At 36.4% G+C, this 26,500-nt stretch overlaps 1 protein-coding gene across 2 annotated transcripts in view; it reads right to left on the bottom strand.

The window, feature by feature from the left end:
- Positions 1 to 26,500, bottom strand: part of Dpp10 (Dipeptidyl peptidase 10) — a 619,010-nt gene that overhangs the window by 485,063 nt on the left and 107,447 nt on the right. The window contains exon 2 of one of the 2 annotated variants that reach the window (XM_067118072.1): positions 22,063 to 22,625. In XM_067118072.1, the coding sequence (XP_066974173.1) occupies positions 22,063 to 22,128 (66 nt within the window). In that variant the 5' untranslated portion in view covers positions 22,129 to 22,625. Of the gene's footprint in view, positions 1 to 22,062; positions 22,626 to 26,500 lie in introns of those variants that run through there. The other variant, XM_067118067.1, reaches the window with a different exon arrangement.

Raw genomic sequence — 26,500 nt, 5'->3', positions numbered from 1 at the left:
TCTTGGTAAAGTGGTCTTAGTGAATTGGTCTTGGTAAAGTGGTCTTTGTAAAGTGGTCTTAGTGAATTGGTCTTTGTAAAGTGGACTTAGTTAAAGGGTCTTAGTTTAGATTAGCGATTTGATTTTATGAGATCTAGGCCGTAAATTGGTCTTGGTAAAGCGGTCTTAGTAATGTGGTCTTAGTGAACTGGTCTTTGTAAAGTGGTCTTAGTGAACTGGTCTTACTTAATTGGTCTTAGCAAAGTGGTCTTAGTGAACTGATCTTGGTAAATGGTCTTAGTTTAAATTAGGCGATCTGGTTTCATGAAATTTAGGCTGTCAGGCCAAGTGCTGGGGCACTTTCGGCCATTCATTGTTTAAGACAGTGAAAAGAAGGAGTTAGAGTGGCTGGACAGCAAAACTAAAGAAACGAAGCAGGAATGGGGCTAATTCAAATGGTTAAAAAGTAAGAGCAGTAAGGGGCCGAAAGGACGCTGCAAACTCCCTTTAGCAGTGGCCTATCCTATATCTTTCCAGAAGCACGATTATGGCTAACTTTAACCTTAAACAAAACCAAAACTACTGAGGCTAGAGGGCTGCAATTTGGTATGTTGATGACTGGAGGGTGGATGATCAACATACCAATTGGCAGCCTTCTAGCCTCAGTAGTTTTTAAGATCTGAGGGCGGACAGAAAATGTGAGGACAAAGGCGGCACAATAGTTTTCTTTTACAACAACCTAAAAGGCAACATAATTTCTAAAACCGCAGCAGAGAAATGACTCTACCGTTCCACTTTAATTTATATAAAAAAGAATTAAATAAATAAATGAAAAAAAAATTCGGCTTTTGAGTCGTTTTGGTGAAGTGGGGAATCTTCATTGTTTATCTCGGCCAAACAATAAACTTCCGGTCTATTATGAACTTTTAAGTCTGCTGACTTATGATACCGAACTTCCTCTCTCTCTCTCTCTCTCTCTCTCTCTCTCTCTCTCTCTCTCTCTCTCTCTCTCTCTCTCTCTCTCTCTCTTCCTGAAAAACTATTTACTTTTATAATAAGATTTTATTGTTTTGTTTGTGTTCATCAGATGCCAAGATCTCATTCTGTGGTTAAGTGGTTTAAGCCATAAGTTTTTTTTTTATATAATTACAAATATTATATTATCCCTAATAATCTTTTTGTTCTTTCTGTCCTTGTGATTTTATTCCATCAAACAGGAGGCGCTGAGACGAACACAAAAATTAGAGCATTAGTTATTTTAATTCTTAAAAATAAATGTATCGACTCTGATTTTACTTTGTAAAACTTACAATAAACAGTAAAGATCTTTTTTTAAGCGGAAGGGATAAAGGTATAATTATTCTCTCAGGTATAGTAACATGTATGTATGTATGTATGTATGTATGTATGTATGTATGTATGTATGTATGTATGTATGTATGTATGTATATATATCAACAACTGGTTCTGATCTCTAGAAAGATGAGAATCATTTCAAAATCATTCTTGTTTCAGAATCGTTAAAAGAATAGAATCATCCCTACATCAGGCTTCCTAACAAACTCATTCCCATTAAGAATCATCTTTAGTTTTTCTCAAACATTCATCTTGAAGATGATGTGTTGGCGATGCGGCTGAAGTTTTTATAGTGTTTTTTTTTTTTGTAACTTGTTTCCACAGTTTTAATGGAAGGAGTTCTGCACTAGCTTCAAGATTTTTTTTTTTATCAAGAATTCTTCAGCGCAGACCAGCTGCGTAATGGAGCGGATAAATAAACTCAAGCTTTTACGCAGCAGGAAAAGGAATAGCTATACCAAGCCTTAACTACACACACAAAAAAAAAAAAATTAGAAAAACCTGAATCCCCCCTTTCAAAATTGAGCAGTCCTCGTCCATTGCAACAGCATCTTAAACCCTACCCACTCGCTAGTTTCTTGAAGTGGAAAGGATGGAGTGAAAATATTAATGAACAGGAAAAAAATAACTGTAACTCTGAATTTTTACCCATACCTCCCCACCCCAAAAAAAAAAAAAAAAAAAAAAAACTGCGCAGGGTCCTCGTTCATTGCAACAGAATATCAAACCCTACCCACTCGGCAGTTCTTAGAAGTGGAAAGGAAAGAGAGAAAATGTTAATGAACAACTAACGAATTCGGCAAAGCACGAAACTAGCCTTAGTTTAGGGGGGGCTAATTTTCGTAGAGTCTTTCCGCCCCTGTTTTGTTTATGCTTGTCTGTGTTGGATGGGAAGACCGGAGTAAATTCAAGTACCTTGTTTACATTTTGTGGTGGATTAGGACTCTGAATTAAATCCAGTTACTTGTTTATATTTTCTTTGTCTGTTATTGTTTGTTTACATTTAAGCACGAAAACAAAGAGGTTAACATTAATCTTATTTCAGATAGAGTTTCATGAACTGTACGTGTGAATCAACATACATACTGTACATCCATACATACATCTGAACAGAGAGAGAGAGAGAGAGAGAGAGAGAGAGAGAGAGAGAGAAATCTATACACCTACATCCATACATATATACATCATCTCTAAACCGAGAGAGAGAAAGAGAGAGAGAGAATCTATATACATACACACATTCATACATATATACATCATCTCTAAACACAGAGAGAGAGAGAGAGAGAGAGAGAGAGAGAGAGAGAGAGAGAGAGAGAGAGAGAGAGAGAGAGAAGTCATGATTAAATTATGAAACAAATGAGCAAAAGCTTTTAAGCCAATTATAATCAATTCACAATTCATCAATAATTAAATTGTACTTCGTACTGTACACAAACACTCCCAAACACATACACAAACACACACAAACGGTCACTGCAAAAAGTTAAAAATAAAAAAAAACACCAAAAAAAAAGTAGAGTGGAAAATAACTAGATTTGGACCGTACAGGATATAATCTGATTACAAGCTTCGGTACACGTATTGACAAACAACGAAATTTATTCCGTTTAGCACAGCAGATGCAATGATTACTTTTATGTTTGATATATATATATATATATATATATATATATATATATATATATATATATATATATATATATATATATATATATTTACATATAATATATTATAATAACAAAACATAATTTACTGTGTATTATAACACAAAACATAACTGCCTTTAAAGAAATTTCAACAATTTCTCAAAATCAAAACAAACAAAAACAGTGAAAAAACAAGACAATAAACAAGAAAAAATCAGGAAAAACAAGAGCCAATAAACAGAAAAACAAAACAATGCGAGAGGCCTCTAATAAATGACCCTACTTGGAATAAATTGGGTTACCCTCGGGCCAGGTGCAAAAATGACCTGACGAGGATTTCCGGTTACCCATCGTCATAATGATGGTCATTATGATGATGATGATGATGATCAGATCAGGATTAAATTCAAGTTTTCAGATGTTGTCATTAATGACTTTAAACAAGTAAAAAATGAGCCGAAGAAACTTCGGCGCAATGGAGTTTTCTGTACAGCGTATAATCAAAGCCACCGAAAATAGATCTATCTTTCGGTGGTCTCGGTATATTGCTGTATGAGCAGCGGTCCATGAAAATTCAACCACGGCCCGGTGGGGGACTGTCCTATATCGTTGCCAGACGCACCATTATAGCTAACTTTAACCTTAAATAAAATAAAACTACCGAGGATAGAGGGCTGCAATTTGGTATGTTTGATGACTGGGGGGTGGATGATCAACATACTAATTTGCAGCCCTCTAGCCTCAGTAGGTTTTAAGATCTGACGGCGGAACAGAAAAAGTGCGGAAGGACAGACAAAGCCGGCACAATAATTTTTCTTTTACAGAAAACTAAAATTGCTCATACAGCATTATACCGAGACCAACGAAAGATGGATCTGTTTTCGGTGGCCTTGATTATACGATGTAGCGGCTGTTTTTTTTTTATTATCTAATTTAACTGCCCATACCCTGAGTTATTTACACACTGGAAAACAAAACTCTTTAGAGTTAATGCAATTGCCTCCTGACTTACCATCAGAGAGCAGGCGTACCCTATGGTAATACTCTTCAAGTAATGCTATTAACACCAGTAATATATACCAGTAATACTATTGTATGGAATCACGAATTCTTGGAATTCAGTGGAACGCGGGAAAAGTTATGGTGATGTGGCCTGGTACCTGAATGTAGTCTGCCCTAGTTCTGTTACTTGTTTGTACATACATACATACATACATACATACATACATACACAAACACATATATATGTGTGTGTATATCTTGATCTTTGTGTAATCTGGCGTCGCAACAATTACGGTCATCGTCGTGTAATTTGCCTTCTCATTCCCATTCACTCCTTTTCTACCGTCTCTCTCTCTCTCTCTCTCTCTCTCTCTCTCTCTCTCTCTCTCTCTCTCTCTCTTTTCCCTATCTCTTATTCCTCCCCTTATTTTCACATTTCTATTTTCCCCATTTCCTATCTTTATTCCCCTTTTCACTTTCCCTCCTCTTCTCCTCGTCGCCTTTTTTTTTTTATTCCATGCATTAAGCAATGGTCTATTTTCCTTGCTCATACTGTGTCCTGTTTTGGAATCCTGGAATTCCTGGAATTCCAGTGTCACTATTGTTTCCCAGGCAAAGCAGCTTGCTTTCTCCGTCTGTACTTCCTGCAGTCATTCACCTACCTCTCTCTCTCTCTCTCTCTCTCTCTCTCTTTCTCTCTCTCTCTCTCTCTCTCTCTCTCTCTCTCTCTCTCTCTCTCTCTCTCTCTCTCTCCTCCAATTCTCAAGAAACTTGCTTTCTCCAAATATACATTTATATTTTCCTTCTATACTTTCTTCAGACTCTCTCTCTCTCTCTCTCTCTCTCTCTCTCTCTCTCTCTCTCTCTCTCTCTCTCTCTCTCTCTCTCTCTCTCTCTCCTGTTGACAACCTTCTTTTTCGCAATTTATTACCTAATATTTTTTTTTTTTTCTTTTTTGTGACTGGTTTTTATGTCTCGAAAGTTGATGCATCTATTTCTCCCCATCCTCTCTTAGAAATTTTTGGCAAAAGGTCCCGTGGCCTGATCTAGAGCAGAAATTATATATATGTATTTGTCTCTTAAATATATTTAAGAAAAAAACTCATATAAGTTATTCTAACTTGACCTCCGAGTTTCTAACTTATTTCTTCTGCTCAGGAGACGAATCCGTCTTCTATCTAACATATCAGTATTTTTTACCTCGGAATAATGAGGTCAGTTGACGTATCTATCACTGGGATTTCTGAAGTTTAGGATATTCAATGGAATCCTTGCTAAGTTTCCTAATAATTGTCCCCGTGTTGCTGAAAATTAGGAAGGGGGGTGGGGTCCTTTCTCCCTGTGGCTTAACCGTAAAAGGATTAAAGGATTCCTTTTGTCGTAAACTTGTTTGAATGTTTTTGAGAAATCGCTCGAAATTTCTAATGAATCACTGAACAGGCAAAAAGCAATTTATGCTCGTAGTAATTATTATTAATTAAACTTGTTCCTATATTTCACTGGATCTATCACTGTTTAGAAAGCCATACCAATAAAAGGACGAGAGTAGTCTTTGTATTTTGCTATCATTAACCCCTAAACTTGTCAAAATTAGAAAAGTTTAGTCAACTCAAAGGTTCAAAAACAAGATTTGGACGTAGGGTTACAAGCCAAGCTTTTAAAATAAATTTGTTTTGAGTTTTCACAAACATCGAGACTTCAACTTGCAACTGATTTTATTTGCCTGGTGTAAGCGGCAAGTGATAATAAGTGCTTTCATGCACGGGGCTCCTAACTTCAAACAGACCATCACGATTCTGACGCGACCAATAACGAGTCACAACGAGGCCAGAGAAGCCGATATGAACGAGTGGACAACGAAAACCTTTTTTGGGGACCCGCCCGCCTGCGTCTTTCCCCCGTGGGCGGAAAACGGAGATCCACCCGGGGGGGGGGACGGTTCGTTAGGTTCCAGCTCATCGAATTGCTGCTCCAGCTGTGGTTCTGCTGTGGTTCTGGAATCGAATCGTACCCAGATCCATCATTTTCCCTTTTGCTGGAACATGGCCATTTCTTTATTCAGGGCGGGGGGATGGGTATTAAGACGACCCATAAAATCCACCCACATTCGCCCAAAAGCGAAAGTGAATTATTTGCTTAAAGATGATAAGAAACCGGCGGTTGAGAAAATGCTCCTTCGAAATTGAAGAGACGGTCTTATGCCAGCTAGGGGCCTTCCCCAAGGGCAGCCCTTCAGTGTGGTAAGGGGCTACAGGGAATTAGAAGCCTGGTGGGGGCTTCTGGACTTGCACCATTCAACCGAGAAGAGACATTAGGAGTAACATGTCAAGAGAGAGCCGAGTCAGTACAAAACTGACCCAAAAATTTAATTTATGCTGATGCTTGTGTAAGATAAAGTGATACATTGTAAAAACTACAAAAGAAAGTGCAATTATGCATAGTCAGAATACTGTATTTGCACTCCTAAAACACCGACACCTCCTAAAACTAATCAAACAATAAGGTATCAATACACTTTTCTATAATATTTTCACAACAATATCAGCAAAAAGTCACACGAGTAATTTCTACAGGCATTTTTGGTATTAAAATTTTAATCTGTATGTCCTTTTAGTAATCCAAGTTTTAATATACCTTCTTAGTACTAGAAGTTTCATTATGCCTTTTTTAGTATCAAAAAGTTTAATATTCCAGTCCACCATCAAAACTAAGTTTTCAAAATTCAATATACCTTCTTAGTATCAAAAGTTCCAATATGCCTTTCTAGCATTCAGAAGTTGAATATGCCTTTCCAACTACCAAAACTTCAATATATTTTTAGATTATCAAATAACCAACAAGACTTTTCACCACAAACAGTGACAAAACATCAATCTATTTGCCTTTCCTTTCTCCCAAACTACACATCTTTCAGCCAACTGAAACTCCCTCCGAGGCGCGTCTACAAAAACATTACTTTTCCTAACAAAACCCATTTTTTAATGTCTTCTTTTCTCTCTCTTTTTTATTTCTAGAGAGCTGACAAAGCGTCTGCCCTGACAGCGGGGCAAAGTTCGCCTAATTTTCTTTCCACACTGAAGACCTCGAGTTAAGTGAATTTCGTTTCCCCAAGCAAAGCCAAAGTATGTTTCGGGCTAATCTTCTTTTAAGGATGCTGGGACCTCGCTACTTTCAGATGCGGCATTGCGAGAGGTTTCACCAAGTAGAATAAACATAGGTTTTTCTGAATAATTAGATAATATAGCCAAGAAATCAGTATTGTCGACGATAAATCTTGCACAAAGTTTCAGGAAATGCAGTTCCTCAAACCTGTACTTAAAAAAAGGGTCAGCTACTGAATAATAATAATAATAATAATAATAATAATAATAATAATAATAATAATAATATGCTGAAAGTACATGCATCATCTATCACATGAATGTGACAATTAAAGTTAATAATAATAATAATAATAATAATAATAATAATAATAATAATAATAATCCATAAGAAAGTGCGTAAACATATGACTGCAAATGATATTTGATTTTGACTTAACGAGGTCAAAAAAAAAAAAAAAAAAATTACCGCAGACAAAAAACTCAACCCATCAAATGTCGTTGCAACCCAAATGAGGCTACATATCTCTCTCTCTCTCTCTCTCTCTCTCTCTCTCTCTCTCTCTCTCTCTCTCTCTCTCTCTCTCTCTCGAATTTTAAACTCCTGGCTCTACTCGTTAGCTCTGGCTAATGTTATAAGTTGGCCCCAAGTTGGAATATATCACATAATTTCGTCAAACAAGCCGTTTTGAACGCGAAATGAGAAAATGATATATATACATGTACATATGTATATATGTATGTATATGTGTGCGCACACACACACACACAAACACAATATATATATATATATATATATATATATATATATATATATATATATATATATATATATATATATATATATATATATATATACTATATATATATATATATATTATATACACATATATATAAATAGTACACACACACACACTTACACATATGTATATATGTATATATATATGTGTATATATGTATAATATATATATATAATATTCACCCAATATGTTTTTATTATTATTCACCCAATACACCCAACATCTATATTTCTTCTTCCGATACAAATGAAATCAACAAAAGCAAATAAAAAAAATATATTGCACAAAATAAAAAAGACAAAATAAATTAATAATAAAAATAAATTCCTTCTCTAATCTACAGTACCGAAAACAAATGAAAAACAATTTGTACGATTGTCGACAAGGCATAAAAACAAATATGACCACCCCCTACTCCCACCACCACAGGACCCACCAAAATCTACGACGAACGCGGGTCCGGGTTCAATAGGACAGCGCGTCATCCGAATAGGCTCATCTTAAACCTGAATTTCTATTTGCAAAAAAAAGTTCTATCTGAGAGAACGCCAGCAAGCAAGCAAGCAGGCATGCAAGCAAGCGTTCAAAAGCAAGCGTTCATGCGCGAGTAATGAAATTAATTAAATAATATGAATTGCTGAGGTGCTTCATGATAATTAATTGCATTACTTTTGCCGACGCGTCTGTAGCTATCTCTCTCTCTCTCTCTCTCTCTCTCTCTCTCTCTTCCCTTAGAGAGAGATATGAGGTGGAGCCTAGGCAACGGAGCTTAACGTTTGCGTGTGTGTGTGTGTGTGTGTGTGTGTGTGTGTGTGTGTGTGTGTGTGTGTGTGTGTGTGTGTGTAGTGTGTGTCTTTTCAATGTTACCCTTTAACAATTCTTGGCAAGCTTCCATTGCATTTTCGGGTTGCAGGTACCACCATGGCCACCCTGTCGAGTTTTGGGCGTGAGCCCGGGGAGGGGTGAGCCCAGAGAGATGAGTTGTTGGTGGGCGGGGTAGGAGAGAGGAGGAGGGGGGGTCCTCTATGCTTTTTGGTGTTGAGGGTTATTTAGTGTTGTTTATGCAAGAAGGCGAAGGGAGTTCTGGGAATGGTTCTGGGTTTCGAAGATTTGTTAAAAGTCCTTTTATGTTTCTTCCTACGTATGTGAATGTATAGATACACGTGCGTTCCATACACGCGCACACACATACATACATACACACACACACACACATATATATATATATTGCAACCTCAACTTATCCCCGACACAAACCTTAATAAAAATTAATCTACATCCCCGATATTAATCTCTCTCTCTCTCTCTCTCTCTCTCTCTCTCTCTCTCTCTCTCTCTCTCTCTCTCTCTCCACTGTGGCTATTTGATACAATTACATTCTATCCAATTTATCGCCGTTTGCTCCATTCCTTTCTTAATTACATTTCTACTCCCAGCGTCTCCTCTTTTCCGTCAATCCTCTCTGATAATTGTATTCTTCCCAATTCTCTCTCTCTCTCTCTCTCTCTCTCTCTCTCTCTCTCTCTCTCTCTCTCTCTCTCTCTCTCCACTTAAGCCCATTCCAATAGGCTCTGTTTTGGGATTTCAGTCAATTTGGGAGGGGGGCTCCGAAAGCCGTGCTAGCTACTTCACCGAAGGGTTTCGAGAAGGAAAAAAGAATAAAAATGAGCTAGAATTTTTTTCTAAAAAGAGAGTATGTACGTTTAGATAAGTGTACACACACATACACACACATATATACACATATATACATATACATATTATATATTATATAAAACACGTCTTGGATGTGGAACAAAATCATTTTAGCTGATAAAGAAACTTGAAAAAAAAAATTCGCTATGGTATACCCAAACTCAGGGAAAACATCCGACAATATTTCTAGAGAACGCAGATAAGGTAGGGATAGGAATACTGAATGGCTGATCATCGCAGACAACAATGCTCGCTGGTGACAGTGCGAAGAAGCTGCGGAAACTGGTGAATGAATTGAAAAGTTTTCGCACTAACAAAAACTTTAAAGTAAGTTCGCAACAACAAGTAAATGTACCCCATGAAAATGGAGAAAAATTGTCTTTTTTCATTATTTTTAATAATTTTTAGTTTTCTGTAAATGAAAATTATTGCGCTGGTTTTGTCTGTCCGTCCGGACTTTTTCTGTCCGGCCTCCGATCTTAAAATCTACTGAGGCTAGAAGGCTGCAAATTGGTATGTTGATCATCCAACCTCCAATCATCAAACATACCAAATTGCAGCCCTCTAGCCTCAGTAGTTTTTATTTTATTCAAGGTTAGAGTTAGCCATAATCGTGCGTCTGGCAAAGATCATGGGCCGCAGCTCATACAGCATTATACCGAGACCACCGAAAGATAGATCTGTTTTCGGTGGTCTTGATTATACGCTGTACAGAAAACTCGACTGCGCCTAAGAAACTTCGGCGCATTTTTCACTTGCGTCATTATTCATAATTCTTCCTCATAGCAGATTCTCACCTCTGATAAGATTCAGAGAACGACTTCCTTCCTCTCCACCTCATCATCTGAAATCCCATCGACGACTTTTTGACCAAACTTCCCAGAAATCCTGATGCTTATCTCTCTCTCTCTCTCTCTCTCTCTCTCTCTCTCTCTCTCTCTCTCTCTCTCTCTCTCTCTCTCTCTCTCTCTCTCTCCACTCGGACCCCTCGCTGAAATTACCTCGTGATATTTATGACTGCTCCATCTCAACCCTTCCCCTTTTTCGCGTCTGCCTATCTATCTATCCCGTGAAAGAAACAAAAAGAAGAAGAAGAAGAAGAAGAAGAGGGTAAAGATGAAGAATAGGAAGAAGGACATAGTCTGCTATTCGTTTCTGTCATGGGGGTGATCGTGTCATCTCGCTTTTCCCAGACCGTTTTCAAACTCAACTTTTAAAATGATATTTGATATAAAGTTAAACTTAAAGAATGATAATTCAATAAGCAATTATAGATTAATCTGTCTATCTTTATCAATAATAATTAAGAACAGGTCGCTTTTCCCAGACCTTTTTCAAACCCAACTTTAAAAATTATATTTTGAGTTAAACTTGAAGAATGGTAATCAAATAAGCATTTAAAAACCATTATAGCTAATATTAGTAATAATTAGGCACAGCTATAAAACAGCATGAATAATTTTAAGAATGATAATTGAATATGTAATTATACAGCATGGAGGTTAACTGAATAACTGATAATTCGACGTACAGATAAAGAATATTATGGCTAATTTAGTGCAAATGTAGATTTTAGTTATGGTTATAATCTACTTAAATGGGAGTACTGAAACTATAAATTACGGAACTTAAAAATAAAAAAACGACATAATAACGGAATTAATAAAAAAAAAAAAAATAATAATAATAATAATAATAATAATAATAATAATAATAATAATAATAATCCCCCATTTCTCTTTAAATTTCCAATATAGAAAAAAGGTTAGAGAAAATCTACAAAAACACTAAAGAGAATACAAAAATCTCTTGAGAGAGAGAGAGAGAGAGAGAAGACCACCACACACTCTCTTGAGCCTCGTCCCCCCTCCTTATGGATATATTCATCTCTCCAACTCCCATCCTATTTTTCCGAGGCATCGAAAGGTTAGCTGGAGCAGCAGGAGGAGTCTTGTTGATAAGGGAAACTGTATATTCTTTCTTCAGTTCTTCCTCTATTCAAGGCGAGGGGGGAAGTAAAAGAGAGGCTATTACTCCTGCAAAACAAGGGCTGCTTTACCTCTCCTCTCTCTCTCTCTCTCTCTCTCTCTATCTGTGTTTCTTGTAAAAATGAGGTTGCTTTCATCTCTCTCTCTCTCTCTCTCTCTCTGATTCTTGTAAAAATGAGATTGTTTTCGTCTCTCTCTCTCTTTCTCTCTCTCTCTCTCTCTCTCTCTCTCTCTCTCTTTGTGTGTGTGTGTGTGTGTGTTTCTTGTAAAAATGAGGTTGCTTTCATCTCTCTCTCTCTCTCTCTCTCTCTCTCTCTCTCTCTCTCTCTCTCTCTCTCTCTCTGTTCTCTCTCTCTCTCTCTCTTTTCAAAAAGGTTTGATTTCCTTTCCCCATTTTAGGTTGGAAATAAAGATTCTCTCTCTCTCTCTCTCTCTCTCTCTCTCTCTCTCTCTCTCTCTCTCTCTCTCTCTCTCTCTCTCTCTCTCTCTGTTTCTTCAAAAAGGGCTTTGCTTTACTTTCCCCATTATAAATTGGAAATATAGACTCCCTCTCTCTCTCTCTCTCTCTCTCTCTCTCTCTCTCTCTCTCTCTCTCTCTCTCTCTCTCTCTCTCTAAAGAGAGAAGTTGTTTTCGTTTTACCTATCTTATGATCGGCCTTCCCTCACCCGTAAAAGCTGAATGGAACCATGAGTTCGGTAACTGAATATTTTGTATCTAATAATTTTCTTAGTGGAATGCTCCAGAGAGAGAGAGAGAGAGAGAGAGAGAGAGAGAGAGAGAGAGAGAGAGAGAGAGAGAGAGAGAGAGATAGCAAAACTCTCTTTACATTGGTTTATAAAGTTTTTAAGAAATGGACACACCAGCTATCTTGATCAAGGGAACCCGTGTCTAAGTCCCTCGGAGCATCTTAATTGCTGATACAACTTACATCTCTTATGAAGGTGTTAAGGTTCTCTGCAGTTTTTTTTAGGAGATTGTGGGTATATCTCTATGACCTTTGTCTTAAGAGAAGGTAAGGCTGTCACCCCTAGCAATCATCTCCTTAAAAGAAAAATTATGTATGAATATATCTTATACGATCGTTCTACAAAGTGACCACATTGCTTCCCAGATAATCTGGTATGCTAATGGGATGTAATGTTGTTCCTGTAATAAAACTGATTTAACATGAAGTCTCACTTATATAGATTAGCAAGTTTTTTTTTGTATTCCAGAGTAACATATATTAATATCTTTAACATTACCAGGTACAAAATATGAGCAAGAAGTGTCATATTCAACAGTGTTTAATGAACAATCGCGTTGATCTGCATAGTTAAACCTTTCGTGAAATTCATTTCTCAACTGTATTCAAACAGACAAAATAACAGCATTTGAAAAACACGTAAGTTCATCCGACAATGTACTTATACGTTTTATTCCACGTGTACTCGACCCGATACCCCTCCTTTTGTATTCGAACTGCAATTTCAACTTTATTCGAACCAGCCTTGAGTACAATGTCCAAGACTCGTAAGAAATGCCATTTAATTCGCTTATAGCCCTTATAACCCCCTTTCTATGGAAGCTGTAAAATCCGACATCACGGCCGTAAAATTCAGATCTTAGTGCCACACAGAAGTCCCCGAAACCGGTAGAGAGAGAGAGAGAGAGAGAGAGAGAGAGAGAGAGAGAGAGAGAGAGAGAGAGAGAGAGAGGAAGGATGGGTGAGGGGATTTTGGGGATGGGGGTAGGACCAAGGTTATGGCTTCCCAAAGCAGGTCACCGGCAAACTATAAAGATCAGGGAATTGTATTTAAGGGTTTCCTGAATTAGTCAGAAGAATTATATGATGACTTTGTGTATATATGTATAAAATATTACGAAGGATAAAATGGTACGATATTACCGTTGGTATTTTAAGTAATGTCTCATTCTTAAAATATTACGATCGTATCTTTATAAAAAAAAATAAGATTGAAATAAATAATATTGTCATTACGTTTGGGAATGCTGATACCTTTTATAAGTAATGTTATTCTTAAAATATTACGGTCACAGTCTTAAAAAAATATAATTAATTCCAATAATATAATTACGGATATGAATTTTTATGTTTTTGATCTGAACAATATTCTATTAACCTTCACAAAACGTAATTGCAGTTATGAATCACTTTATCATACATCAATCGTAATTATGAATAATGCAGTTTTTAAATTATTGATAATAATTATGAATAATGCAGTTTTTAAATTATTAATAAACAGCTAATATATAATAATTATGAATCATTCAAAAACTTTTTCAATCATTCATAAACAGTTAATAAACACAGGAACATTTAGGAAACAGCTGTCCCAAAAGGCCTACTACACTACAAACTATTTATTACGCTACTTTGACTTGTGCAGAACGTAATTCAGAACTTGGGCTAACGCCCTAACAGAATCCAGGCCTAAAGTAGATTAAGCGCAGTGACATGGAGACAAATTTATAAGCCAGTAACGAGTATTAAAGTTCAAGTTGTTGGTTCAGTCCTCCCACAGGGCTGTTGCCTCTCGGGCGGACGTTAGCCTGGTAAACCCAACCCCCTGCCACGTCGTGACTCACGGGAGTACTAACTATCCTAATAGACAGTCTCACTATCCGCTCCTTGACGGGGAGCGAACGCTGGTCTCCGAGGCCAACACGTTACCAACTGTACTAGCCAAGTATTTCACTTGTTTAAACAACCAGTGTTCTGTCATATTCCTCTATATACACGGCTCTAGTCTTCATGTCCAGATTTCTCTATTACATCTGTCAGTGAGGCTGGAGGGAGGTTATGTATTCACCTGCCTGCGTGTGTGTCTGTTTGACTGTGTTTTTGTAATTACAGACTACAAAAACTTGTGGACGTTTCAGTGACAAGGATGAGTTGATCTGAATTTGGGAATGGATCCATTTGATCGAATTTTGAGAAGGATCCAGGTTGAGTTATTGACAATTTGAAATGGATTTCTCTCCAGTTTGCTTTATAGTTTAATTGATTTACTAATAAACAGACGGATTTTATGCACTGAAGATATATATAAACCTAAAACTACACTGAATGAGCTGCGAGCTTACCTCCACCACCACCAATTGTATCAATCTCGAAATTTAAGCAACTTTTCATTGCCCCATGGACCTTCCCATCCCCTTAACCCCCACCCCCACCCATTCAACCCCACCCCCCTTCCCTTTCCTTTTTATTTAGGACAAGAATTCATACCTAGGCAACATACAAAAATCTACCGTGGTCTAACTCCTCGTTGGCGTCGAGTATAACTAAACGCCATTCTTCAGCGCAATAACGCCGCGTTAAAATTCAGCGTTTTAGCTCCTGCGTGTATGACTTTCAAATCAGACGAATGCCACACTTCACTCCTCTCGTTTCACTTTGCATCGCGAATGTTTTTGTGTTAATTATGAATTGAGTATAGAATTCAGGCCAGAGCCCAAGCACTGGGACGTACGATGACGTCATTCGGCGCTGAAACGGAAATTGACAGTAAAAAAAGGTTTGAAAGGTGTAACAGGAGGAAAACCTCAAAGCAGTTGCACTATGAATCAATTGTCAGGAGAGGGTTGAGGAAAGTAAGATGGAAGAAAGAGAATACGAACGGAGGTGCAGTGAAATGAACGAAAGGGGTTGCTGCTAGGGGCCTATGGAAGGCACGCTGCAAAGAACCTTAAGTAATGCCTACAGTGCACCGCATGGGGTGCACTGACGGCACTAACCCTCTACGAGACTATATGAATTGTTCTGAAACAGAGGGATGGTCCTACTTCTTTTAAACTGCCAGACTATTATTATTTGGTTTTATAAATCATAAACGCCATTTCATATTCATGTGTAGTCATTCTAACAATTATTCTGCCTTTTAACTCTTACTGTGGAGATTGTAATACCAGCAATTAAAAAAAATAAAACAGATCAAATGACAAGTAAAAACTGTTAACCTTTCCTGTTGCCAACCTTATCACAGAGTCCATGAACCTACTATATATATTATAATATATGTCTGTCCGTTCGTCATTCTCTAATTTCAATTTCTAATTTCAACATAATACAGAAAAACAAAGAAAGGTGAGCATCAAAATTATATACATTTAACCACATCATGAAATCATATATGAGCCAATAAATGCCTGTTAATAATAATAATAATAATAATAATAATAATAATAATAATAATAATAATAATAATAATAATAATAATAATAGAGGTAACTAGAAGTGAAAAGTGTAATAAGATATACGTAGATTTTTTTCATGTGAACCTTGCATGTGAAAAATAATATTGTCTTAACACTTTATCAGCAAATATTGTACAGAGATTTATAAATGCCTTTTTTTCAGTGTCTTAAGTGCCATCACTAATTTAAATATTTCATTAATTGAAAGAAGATAAACGTCCCACCAAACCTTTCATATAACTGTCCCACACATGAAGTAATTTAAAACTTTAAAAGTAGTATTATATTTATAGTTGTGCTTCTAATTTCAGCTTTCATTATTTTATCCTGAGAGAGAGAGAGAGAGAGAGAGAGAGAGAGAGAGAGAGAGATAATCTCATTGATACTTACACTTCACACACATAATATCAATGCTATTACTTTTCTATTCCCACACCACTAAACCTCAGTTGCCCTGCGATCAGAAAAACAAAACACTAAAACTAAATAAATAAAAAAAAAACACTGCCCAAAAAATCTAGCGGCATTGAAAAACCCAGGCAGGCTGCTGAATAATTACTCTTAAAAGTTCTTAATGGATGTTGTATCTTTTTTTCCTTTTTTCTTGCTCTTTATAAACCCAAAAGTTGATAGTGAAAGATAAATGCAACATTCTAGCAACTTTATGGCTTTCATACAGCAACTTAGTTGCAAACGAGGCATCTAAGTACTCAGTTATCTTGTCGTGACTTGAGAAAGGTTCAGCGACTTTTAAGGAAGCCGTTCTCTTATCGTGGCTTAACATTCAGTGACTGGTCGCGTTTCATTATTTTAGAACGACTTGGCTTAAGCGGTTGTTTTTTCTTCTTATTCTTCTGTTGCCGAGTTTTTAACTATGATAAAATTTAAATAAACAAACTGTTATAATTCTCTTTAATAACAGTAATAACAACTAAAAACAACAAAATCTTTGACATATATACTGTATATATATATATATATATATATATATATATATATATATATATATATATATATATATATATATATATATATATATATATATATATATATATATATATATGAATGAGAAAAAATGTTAAGCTTTTTTTTTTTAAATAAAACTGTTCAACGGAAACGCTTAAGAAAAACTTTTGTACGTAATAACATTAATAACAGGAAAAACAAAATATTTACATATAATAACAGTGCCAGTAATAACATTTTGATAACATATACGATATAACACATTACACGTAGAGTCACCTAAACGCAAGGAATAACCAAAGCCAATGTCACCTAAATATACTAGAAAAAAAAAACATTCAAAACAATTCTTATATAAAAAGGGGGAGAGTCACCTTAAATATAATAAAAAAAATGTTTTTTAAACATCCAAACATAACTGGGTAGAAAAGGCCCATATAAAGACAGTAACAGTGCCATAAAACGGAACGCAATGGGTGCCAGGTGTCGCTGGCACCACGGATCAGGTGTAGCTGAGAATCGCCAGAGCCATTTCTCAAAAATGTCTCATTTCTATAGTTTCATTGTCCCCTCAGGCGACCAGTTTCGTGTTTGTTGGTGTTTTGTTGGAGTTTTGTTGGAGTTTTGTTAGTTTGTTGGAGTTTGTTGGTGTTTTGTTGGAGTTTGTTGGTGTTTTGCTGGAGTTTGTTGGTGTTTTGTTGGAGTTTGTTGGTGTTTTGTTGGAGTTTGTTGGTGTTTTGCTGGAGTTTGTTGGTGTTTTGTTGGAGTTCGTTGGTGTTTTGCTGGAGTTTGTTGGTGTTTTGTTGGAGTTTGTTGGTGTTTTGTTGGAGTTTGTTGGTGTTTTGCTGGAGTTTGTTGGTGTTTTGTTGGAGTTCGTTGGTGTTTTGCTGGAGTTTGTTGGTGTTTTGTTGGAGTTCGTTGGTGTTTGGTTGGGGCTTGTTGGTGTTTGGTTGGGGCTTGTTGGTGTTTGTTGGTTTGTTGGATTTTTTTTAGTTTTTGTTGGTGTTGGAGTTTTTTTAGTTTTTGTTGGTGTTTTCTGGCGTTTGTTGGAGTTTGTTGGTGTTTGTTGGGTTTGCCTCGTTTATTCTGGATTTTCTAAGGCCATAAATCATTGGCAGTTTTCTTTTTTGACCGGTTGAGCTTTCTGGTTTGTGCTCGTCTTGATTTACCAAATATCATTTAACAAACTCGAGTTTTTTTGTGTTTAATTCGGTTTACATGCCATAAATACTGGGTGTTTTCAACGGATATAAGGAAAATACTGATTTACATATTTTAGTGAAGTTAAAAAACTATCGAAGTGTTTTACTGAAAGAGGCACTTGTAGTATAAACTTACTGAAATGTTTCAGTGAAGGAAAGAGAAAATATTTTAGTGAGTTATAGAAGAAAATCTTCCAGTGCAAACCTATAGAAATATTTTAGTGAACGTAAAGAAAAAGTATATAGAAATATTTTAGTGAACGGAAAGAAAAAGTATATAGAAATATTTTAGTGAACGTAAGAAAAAGTATATAGAAGTATTTTAGTGAACGTAAGAAAAAGTATATAGAAACATTTTAGTGAACGTAAAGAAAAAGTATATAGAAATATTTTAGTGAACGTAAGAAAAAGTATATAGAAGTATTTTAGTGAACGTAAGAAAAAGTATATAGAAATATTTTAGTGAACGTTAGGGAAAGTATATAGAAATATTTTAATGAACGTAAGAAAAAGTATATAGAAATATTTTAGTGAACGTAAGACAAAGTATATAGAAATATTTTAGTGAACGTAAGAAAAAGTATAGAGAAATATTTTGGTGAAGGTAAGAAAAAGTATATAGAAATACTTTAATGAAGAAACTACGGCACAGTCGAGTTTTCTGTACAGCGTATAATACTGTATGAAAATCTCACCCACGGCCCATGAAACTCTCATCCGGCCGTGGTGGCCTTTGTTGTTGACGCACGACCATGGCTAACTTTAACATTAAATAAAATAAAAACTACTGAGGCTACAGGACTGCAATTTGGTATGTTTGATGATTGGAGGGTGGATGATCAACATACTAATTTGCAACCCTCTAGCCTCAGAGGTTTTTAAGATCTGAGGGCGGACAGAGAAAGTGCGGACGGACAGACAAAGCCATCTCAATAGTTTTCTTTTACAGAAAACTAATGCTGATTTATCTTCAGCAGGAAAACGTAACGCGGAAATTTATATATACATATTTTCCCTCCAGGTGATTGCAAATAATGTCTCTTTTCCAAACGAAGTTTTACATCCGGAGAAATTGATTATCGGCATAAATCCGGAGCTTAAGTTAGCTTGCAAACCAATAATCCTAATACATTATTCGACGCCGTGGCATTCATCTCTCTCTCTCTCTCTCTCTCTCTCTCTCTCTGATGAAAATGTGATTTTAGTTCATCGCATTCGTTGTATGTACACAGAATTATTCTAAAATTAAAGACTGAGTCTGGTTCAGTTAAAATATTTCGATCGTGTATTTATATTTCAGTTTGTCTATTAAATTATATAATAATTTACATTCTTCGTATTTATCAACGTAACAATGCCCTAAATTATTATTCTGTTAAAAAATGTAAATACATCTTATTTGACTCCTTCTCTTCTCTCCCCTTCCGCTGTAAACATAAGCATTATCCCCTATCAGCTGTTTGCAAGTTTTTTTTTGTTTCAGTAAATGGCAAAGGTCTCCCCTGCACCTGTATAATGTTTATTTTTTCTTTTTTACTCTCTATCTCTATTCATTTAATTTTTCTGTTTATGCTTAGTGGAACGAATGGTCGCTCTGAACATCAAACGTTCGCAATATGCAAAAATAAAATCAAATAATAAAAATTATTCATAAACACACATACAAAATTAACTTGAAATACACGACTCATAATTAACACCTTACTTTGAATCTCATCCACTGAATCTATCTCTTCACATAAGTCGATGCCTTCGAGTTGGCAATAATTCAATGGACGCATTCAAACGAGATGTATCTGAGCCCGGGGCTACTTGCCATGACTTCAGGAACTAAATTTATCGGTGAATTTATCCCTAAATCTGTTCTTTTGAAAACTCTTCTTAAAGATGTCGTAAAGTTGACTGCCAGCGGTCTTCGCTGATGTTTTGGCTGTTCACCCCACTTGGATTTTCCGGTGGGACCCAATTTACAGCGAGTGCATAAAGGCTTTGGGAAATTTCCTATCTCTTAAGAGCTGTGTCAGATTTGTAGGGACAAGACCACAGTGGGCCTGAAATATTCTTGTGTCCTTTTACCCAAAAGGAAATGGTTTTATGTAGACTAGGTACCAGACAATTTAGATCTGGATTGGACTTGGCAGTGGTGTGTATATATATATATATATATATATATATATATATATATATATATATATATATATATATATATATATATATATATATATATATATATATATATATATATATATATATATATATATACCACTGCCAAGTCCAAAATTGGGTGGTAACACCCTATGGAGCCCTAATCTCATTAATAGTCAATTTTATGCTAAACAGAAAAAAGCACAGATTTATTAAGCACTGAGCACTTTCATGTAACCCACTTTCAATTTTTCAGACAAAACTCCCACTAGGAAAGTTAAGAAACTCATCTCAGATGTCATATTTTGTTGATGCATATTTGATGAAAACTGCTTAGTTATTCACATACACTTTTACCTGAATTAACACAGTCAATGCAATCATCTATTTGTAACGAGACAAAGCCACACCCTTTTCCTAGATGCAACTAGTCACACCAATGCTAAAATAACACTGAGCAAAACCAACACAGATTCCTACGAAAGCAACTAAAGTTCGTTTGATCTATCACGACTGTTTTGCCTCTCATTTCTGAAGGAGAGGCAGGGGAAGAACACACGTTAATGCCTAAGGAACACACGCACGCACACACCACGTACACAACACCAAAAGCAACATTGATCCCATCTTCTAAATTTAATATTTAATCACATCCGGAGTTTAATTGAGACCAGTGAACATACATCTATACTTTTTTTTTTTTTGCTTGTTTGTTTCACAAAAACACTGAAAGCTTTCTGGTGTGCCAAAAACACAACATCAACATCTAAACAACAATATCAACAACAACAACAACAACAACAACATCCAGGTCAGTCAGTGGTGTCACACGAACACTTTTTTTTTCATATTATTTTTCTTCAAGGGGGCACCTTTTTTAGCAGCCTGCGGCTGGACGTGGTCACCAATCGGCTAATATTCCTGTGTTTTGGCGTCACATACGAATTCACGCGGCGGTGGTCCTTCTGTGAAGACGCACAGGGCGAGTATGTGCTCGAATTCATCTCTTGCTGCTGCCAATCCTGACGACTGACGACTGCTGCTTGGGGCACCAAGTCTGGCCTGAAGACGTTTTTGAGAGTTACCTGCAGATGGCGTAGCTGTGTGACGCGATCCAATTAATCAGAGCCAACCTTTCACGCCATCAACTGCAGGCTAATTAAATCATATCGGGAGGGATTTTTAGGGGGATTTGGGAATGGGGGAAAGTGAGGGATGAATCTGGATTAAGTTGGGGGAAGGGGATTTCTGTATTTTAATCTAACAGCCATCATTATTAAACACCAAAAGAGCGAATACATCGCTGTGTATGTGCTCAGCTTCTACGCAAGTCTTCTAACAAACAGGAATAGGACCTACTGTTTAATAAAAAGCCACCAGTCAGACAGACAGATAAACAGACAGTCAGATCGCCAACAGTCACAACTACTACTGGAGGTTATTGAAGGCCAACAAGATTGTTTAACAACAGCAACAACAATAGCTAGGCAATAACACCAACACCAAATGGAAAAGAAATTAAAAATAAAACACGGAACGGAAAAACTAAATGACACAGGCAGCAGCGTTCAGGGAGAGACCAGGTACAGATGATTGGGACCAGGTACTCACCCGAAACTACCACTATTCACAAGGAGGAGGGGCTGTCGCCTGCCAAAAACCCCCTCACACACACACAACCACCAACATCTCCACCATCTCCACCACAACTGAAATCAGTAGAAGACCCGTACAAAGAAGTTCTCCGCAGGGTACCGCGTGACGTCATGACAGTGAATATTGAAAAAAATTTGAAAAATAAATAAATGAGTTACCTTGACTTCCCAAAGACATTATAATTAGCATCTCCCAGATTATCCCAGACCAAATTTATCAGCATCATCTACCCTTGGGGTCAAGAGACGGTACACTCTGAATAAGCAACGTCAAAAATATCATGTGGGGGAAAAATGTAAACAAAAGAAAACGTACTTACCTCCTCTTTCTTTTTGCCTCCTCCAGCTCCTCCTCCACTTTCTCCTCCGCTCTGGACGCTGTTCATCTTGAGGAAGCTGTTGCTGCGTCGATCTCAGATGCTGCAGCCTCCAACCTAGTATCCCTTTTGATTCAAGAGTTTGATTGCAGGTCGCCGCTACAGATGATGCAGGATGCAAGATGAAGCCTCTAAGGTGGCAGCAGAGATCCTACCACCATATCCCGATCTATCACAGGCTACTTTTGATCAGCTGATACTCCTGGTTTTGAGGTGATGCTCTTACAGTGGTGCCTACAGTGACACCTTTGAAAACAGACAGACTTTTGTGGAGAAATTTATCAAGAAAAATACGTCTCGTGGAGAGGTTTTTTTTTTTGGCTAGAGAAACATGAAAAACCTCACACAACTCACTACTACAATGAGGAGTCGGGGTCAGAGGTTACATGCTGAGTCGGGGGAGTCAACACTGGCTGGTGAGTCACTCATAAGGTTCTTGGGCTACAGATTTCATTGCTTCATTCTTCTGGCGTTTTTCCTCAGTGGTCATGGCTCCATCCTCATGCCTGGAGGGCGAGAGAAAAGGTGGTTAAAAGACGCTTGATTTTTCCTTCAAATAAATTTTATATCAATCAAAGATAGTTGGATTTTTACCCAAATATATTAAGACTTTTCACAACAACAGTGCAATTCTTACTTCATAATATTTTCCGTCTTGTAAAAATGACACATAATCCTTTACCTTTACAAGAGACAGATAAATATAAGAACATCATCATTAAAAACAAAATTCCATTTCGTTTTTACAGTTAAAAATAAAACAGCCCAGCAAGGAACAAAGCAATACGTAATTAAAGAATAAAATATAAGTGAAATGACAAAGAAAATGAAGCAATACAAATAACAGAAAGCAACAAATTGATTAAACGATTAGGAAAAGCATTCCACGATTCGGTTACCGATACAATAAAACTCCTTGAAGACTGTTGGTACCGAACCTCGAAAAAGGAACGGCTTGAGAGAGAGAGAGAGAGAGAGAGAGAGAGAGAGAGAGAGAGAGAGAGAGAGAGAGAGTCCTAGTTTCCTCCTATTCCCAAATGATCAGAATTACAGCAATCATTACTCTTGCTTCTTCCTAATGAACACCATAATGTTCTTTGGAAGCTTGAATTTCAAGTCAATGGCCCCTGTGGCGGGCTTGTTCCATATGAATAGGGTTCATCTTCTGAATAATAATAATAATAATAATAATAATAATAATAATAATAATAATAATAATATGGAAGCTTGAATTCCAAGTCAATGGCCCCTGTGGTGGGCTTGTTCCATATGAATAGGATTCATCTTCTGAATGATGATAATAATAAAAAATAATAATAATAATAATAATAATAATAATCTGCTATGAATTAAACGCATCCTACACCGTATTGATAAAAGCATTACCTCAGTGACTATTCAACTACTGCCGACCCCGGCAAACCTATTTATGCAAAATACTCACTTTTGCCGAACTTCTCCAAAGAGATTCTCCCTAATGCTTCGGTGTCTTCCACGTAAGCCATCACCTAATGGCATGTGGAGGAAACTGCTTGCCTGGCTCTCTCTCTCTCTCTCTCTCTCTCTCTCTCTCTCTCTCTCTCTCTCTCTCTCTCTCTCTCTGGTTCCTACTAAAGTGGAACCACACATACACACGCTCTCTCGCCAATCGCATCAAGGTTGACTCGAGAACTAGCTAAAACTACGTACACTCAGTCTCTCTCTCTCTCTCTTCCTCTAAGCGCAGATGAATGCAAAGGTGTATAAGTGTTATGAATCCATTTATGCCTACGGCAGGCAAACAAAGAAATGCATATATCAAATGTCTTCTTTTATATTCTTCTTCAAACTGGGTAAGGTTACCAATAATGTCCTACTTACAATATTATTTTAGCACAAAATCATTTTAGTACAATTATTTCTAAAGTGAATAAAGTTATGAAAAGTACACTCACATACACACACACACACACACACACACACACACACACACACATATATATATATATATATATATATATATATATATATATATATATATATATATATATATATATATATATATATATATATATATATATATATATATATTTACTTGTTGTTCGACAATAAAATAATTACTGGCAATATTCGACAATAAAATAATTACTGGCAATATTCGACAATAAAACAATAACTAGCAATACCTGACAAGAAGACAACCACTAGCAATACTCGACAGTGACACAATCACTAGCAATATTCGACAATAAGACAATCACTAGCAATGCTCGACAATAAAACAACTACTAACGATATTCGACAATAAAACAATTACTCACAATATTCGACAATGAGGCAAATACTAGCAATATTCGACAATACAACATTCACTGGCAATACTTGACACTATGAAAAAACAATCTCTAGTAATATTAAAAATAATAATAAATTATAATAAAAACAAATACATAAAAACGAAAACACAAACAAAAAAACACGCCTACGCAGAAAAACATCAGACACCATCTTTCCCCATTCTAAAAGCCACCTTCCTTCCTTCCCCAGCCAAGAAGGGAGCTATTACTTTGCCCCTTATCTGACGCAGAAGGATGACATTTGCGCTATTCCAGGGAGCGCTTACGAAGCCTTGGGCCGTGAAGATTATAACCCTGTGAGGAGAGACTGGCATCTTCTTACCCCCGTGTTGATGCTGGGCTATTAGAGTAAGGAGTTCTTCTTAGGAGGTGAATTTAGAAAGGGGAATGGACTGACGCGTGGGCACAAAAGATGTTCTGTTGGGAGTCAAGATGTGCTACAGCAACGTAAGGGAATAATGGCATGATGTTGGGACTGAAAGAATTCTTGGTGTTGCTTTGCTCTGTGTTGAAAATGCAATTATTGCATGTTACTTAGAGCTGCAACATCCCTTATGGATTCAGAATTGATAGAAGAGACCAGATTTCTATGTTGTTACATTAGAAACTCTCTGAATTCTAGAACGCATTCCTAAAATGACTTGTTCATCCAACCTTACTATGTTAATTTCATTCTGAAGTAATGCCTGATGATTCTCAAGCCCAAATGGTTTCAATGGCCACTGGTTTCGTGACGCCTTTTACTTATCTTACTTTCGATCAATCATAAGTTTAGATAATACACCACTGCCCATAAGCTTATTTGTTTATCATTCATTCTTTTTGTTAATTTTTATAAAAATTTATTTTTAGTATTTCGAATGGAATAACTGATTATTCCAAAATCTTAAGTATATTCATCAAAAACCTTCCTCTATCCCTGCGATATTTTTATTATAGTTCTAGTCCAAAAGGAATAATTTTCTTAACCTTACTTTCTCATATGTTTACCTTCTAAAGACGTGAGAGACCACTCTGGCATATAGCCCTCTAAAGCCTTTGAATTATTCATCCAATCTCTCAGTTACTGCCAGTTCTGAAGGAATAACTGATTACTTCTGAAACTCTAGTAGAAACGCATTCATCTGAAGCTCCCACACATCAGAGAGAGAGAGAGAGAGAGAGAGAGAGAGAGAGAGAGAGAGAGAGAGAGAGAGAGAGAGAGAGAGAGAGAGAGAAAGTAATCTTTGTTTTTGTAAATTGCTTTATGTTCCGGAAGGAGACAGAATGCTGATTAATGCACGTAAGGACTACCAGTATAACTGCTGGTGCTGCTGTGGCGTGGATTAAAATTCATTGTGGTTCCGAATACAGCCGGGGGGGGGGAAAGGACGTGCGAGTTTCTCAGAGGATTAATAAATCCTTGGATTATTAATCTAGCCCGGGTGTGTCTCAGAAAGTAACTGTAGGTTGGGCGGCTTTTTTTTTTTTTGAGGGAGGGATTATGTAGGTGAACTCCATATGTAGATAAGAGTAGAGAGAGAGAGAGAGAGAGAGAGAGAGAGAGAGAGAGAGAGAGAGAGAGAACCTCAATGATGTATAAAAAAATTTGAGGAAATAAAGAGGGCAAGAGGTCATTATGACTATTGTGAATGCATTGATATCTGGTAAAAGTGATCAGAGATATATATAAATATATATATATATATATATATATATATATATATATAATATATATATATATATATATATATATATATATATATATATATATATATATATATATATATATATATATATATATATATATATATATATAGAGAGAGAGAGAGAGAGAGAGAGAGAGAGAGAGAGAGAGAGAGAGAGAGAGAGAGAGAGAGAGAGAGAGAGATTTCAGCAAAAAAAAAAAGTAAATAAAATTTCCAGGAAAACATCAGCATCCACAAAAAAAATAAAAGAACATTAACCTCGTTTTAAACTCTAATGTCAGTTCTCGAATTAATGCCATTTATCACGAAACAAATGCACTCGATCCATTTTAGCCAACTGGAATAATGCTGCTGTCA

This window comes from Macrobrachium rosenbergii, chromosome 15, assembly GCF_040412425.1.
Source record: "Macrobrachium rosenbergii isolate ZJJX-2024 chromosome 15, ASM4041242v1, whole genome shotgun sequence".
NCBI classification, from domain to species: domain Eukaryota; kingdom Metazoa; phylum Arthropoda; class Malacostraca; order Decapoda; family Palaemonidae; genus Macrobrachium; species Macrobrachium rosenbergii.
This window is presented reverse-complemented; position numbering and strand designations above follow the sequence as displayed.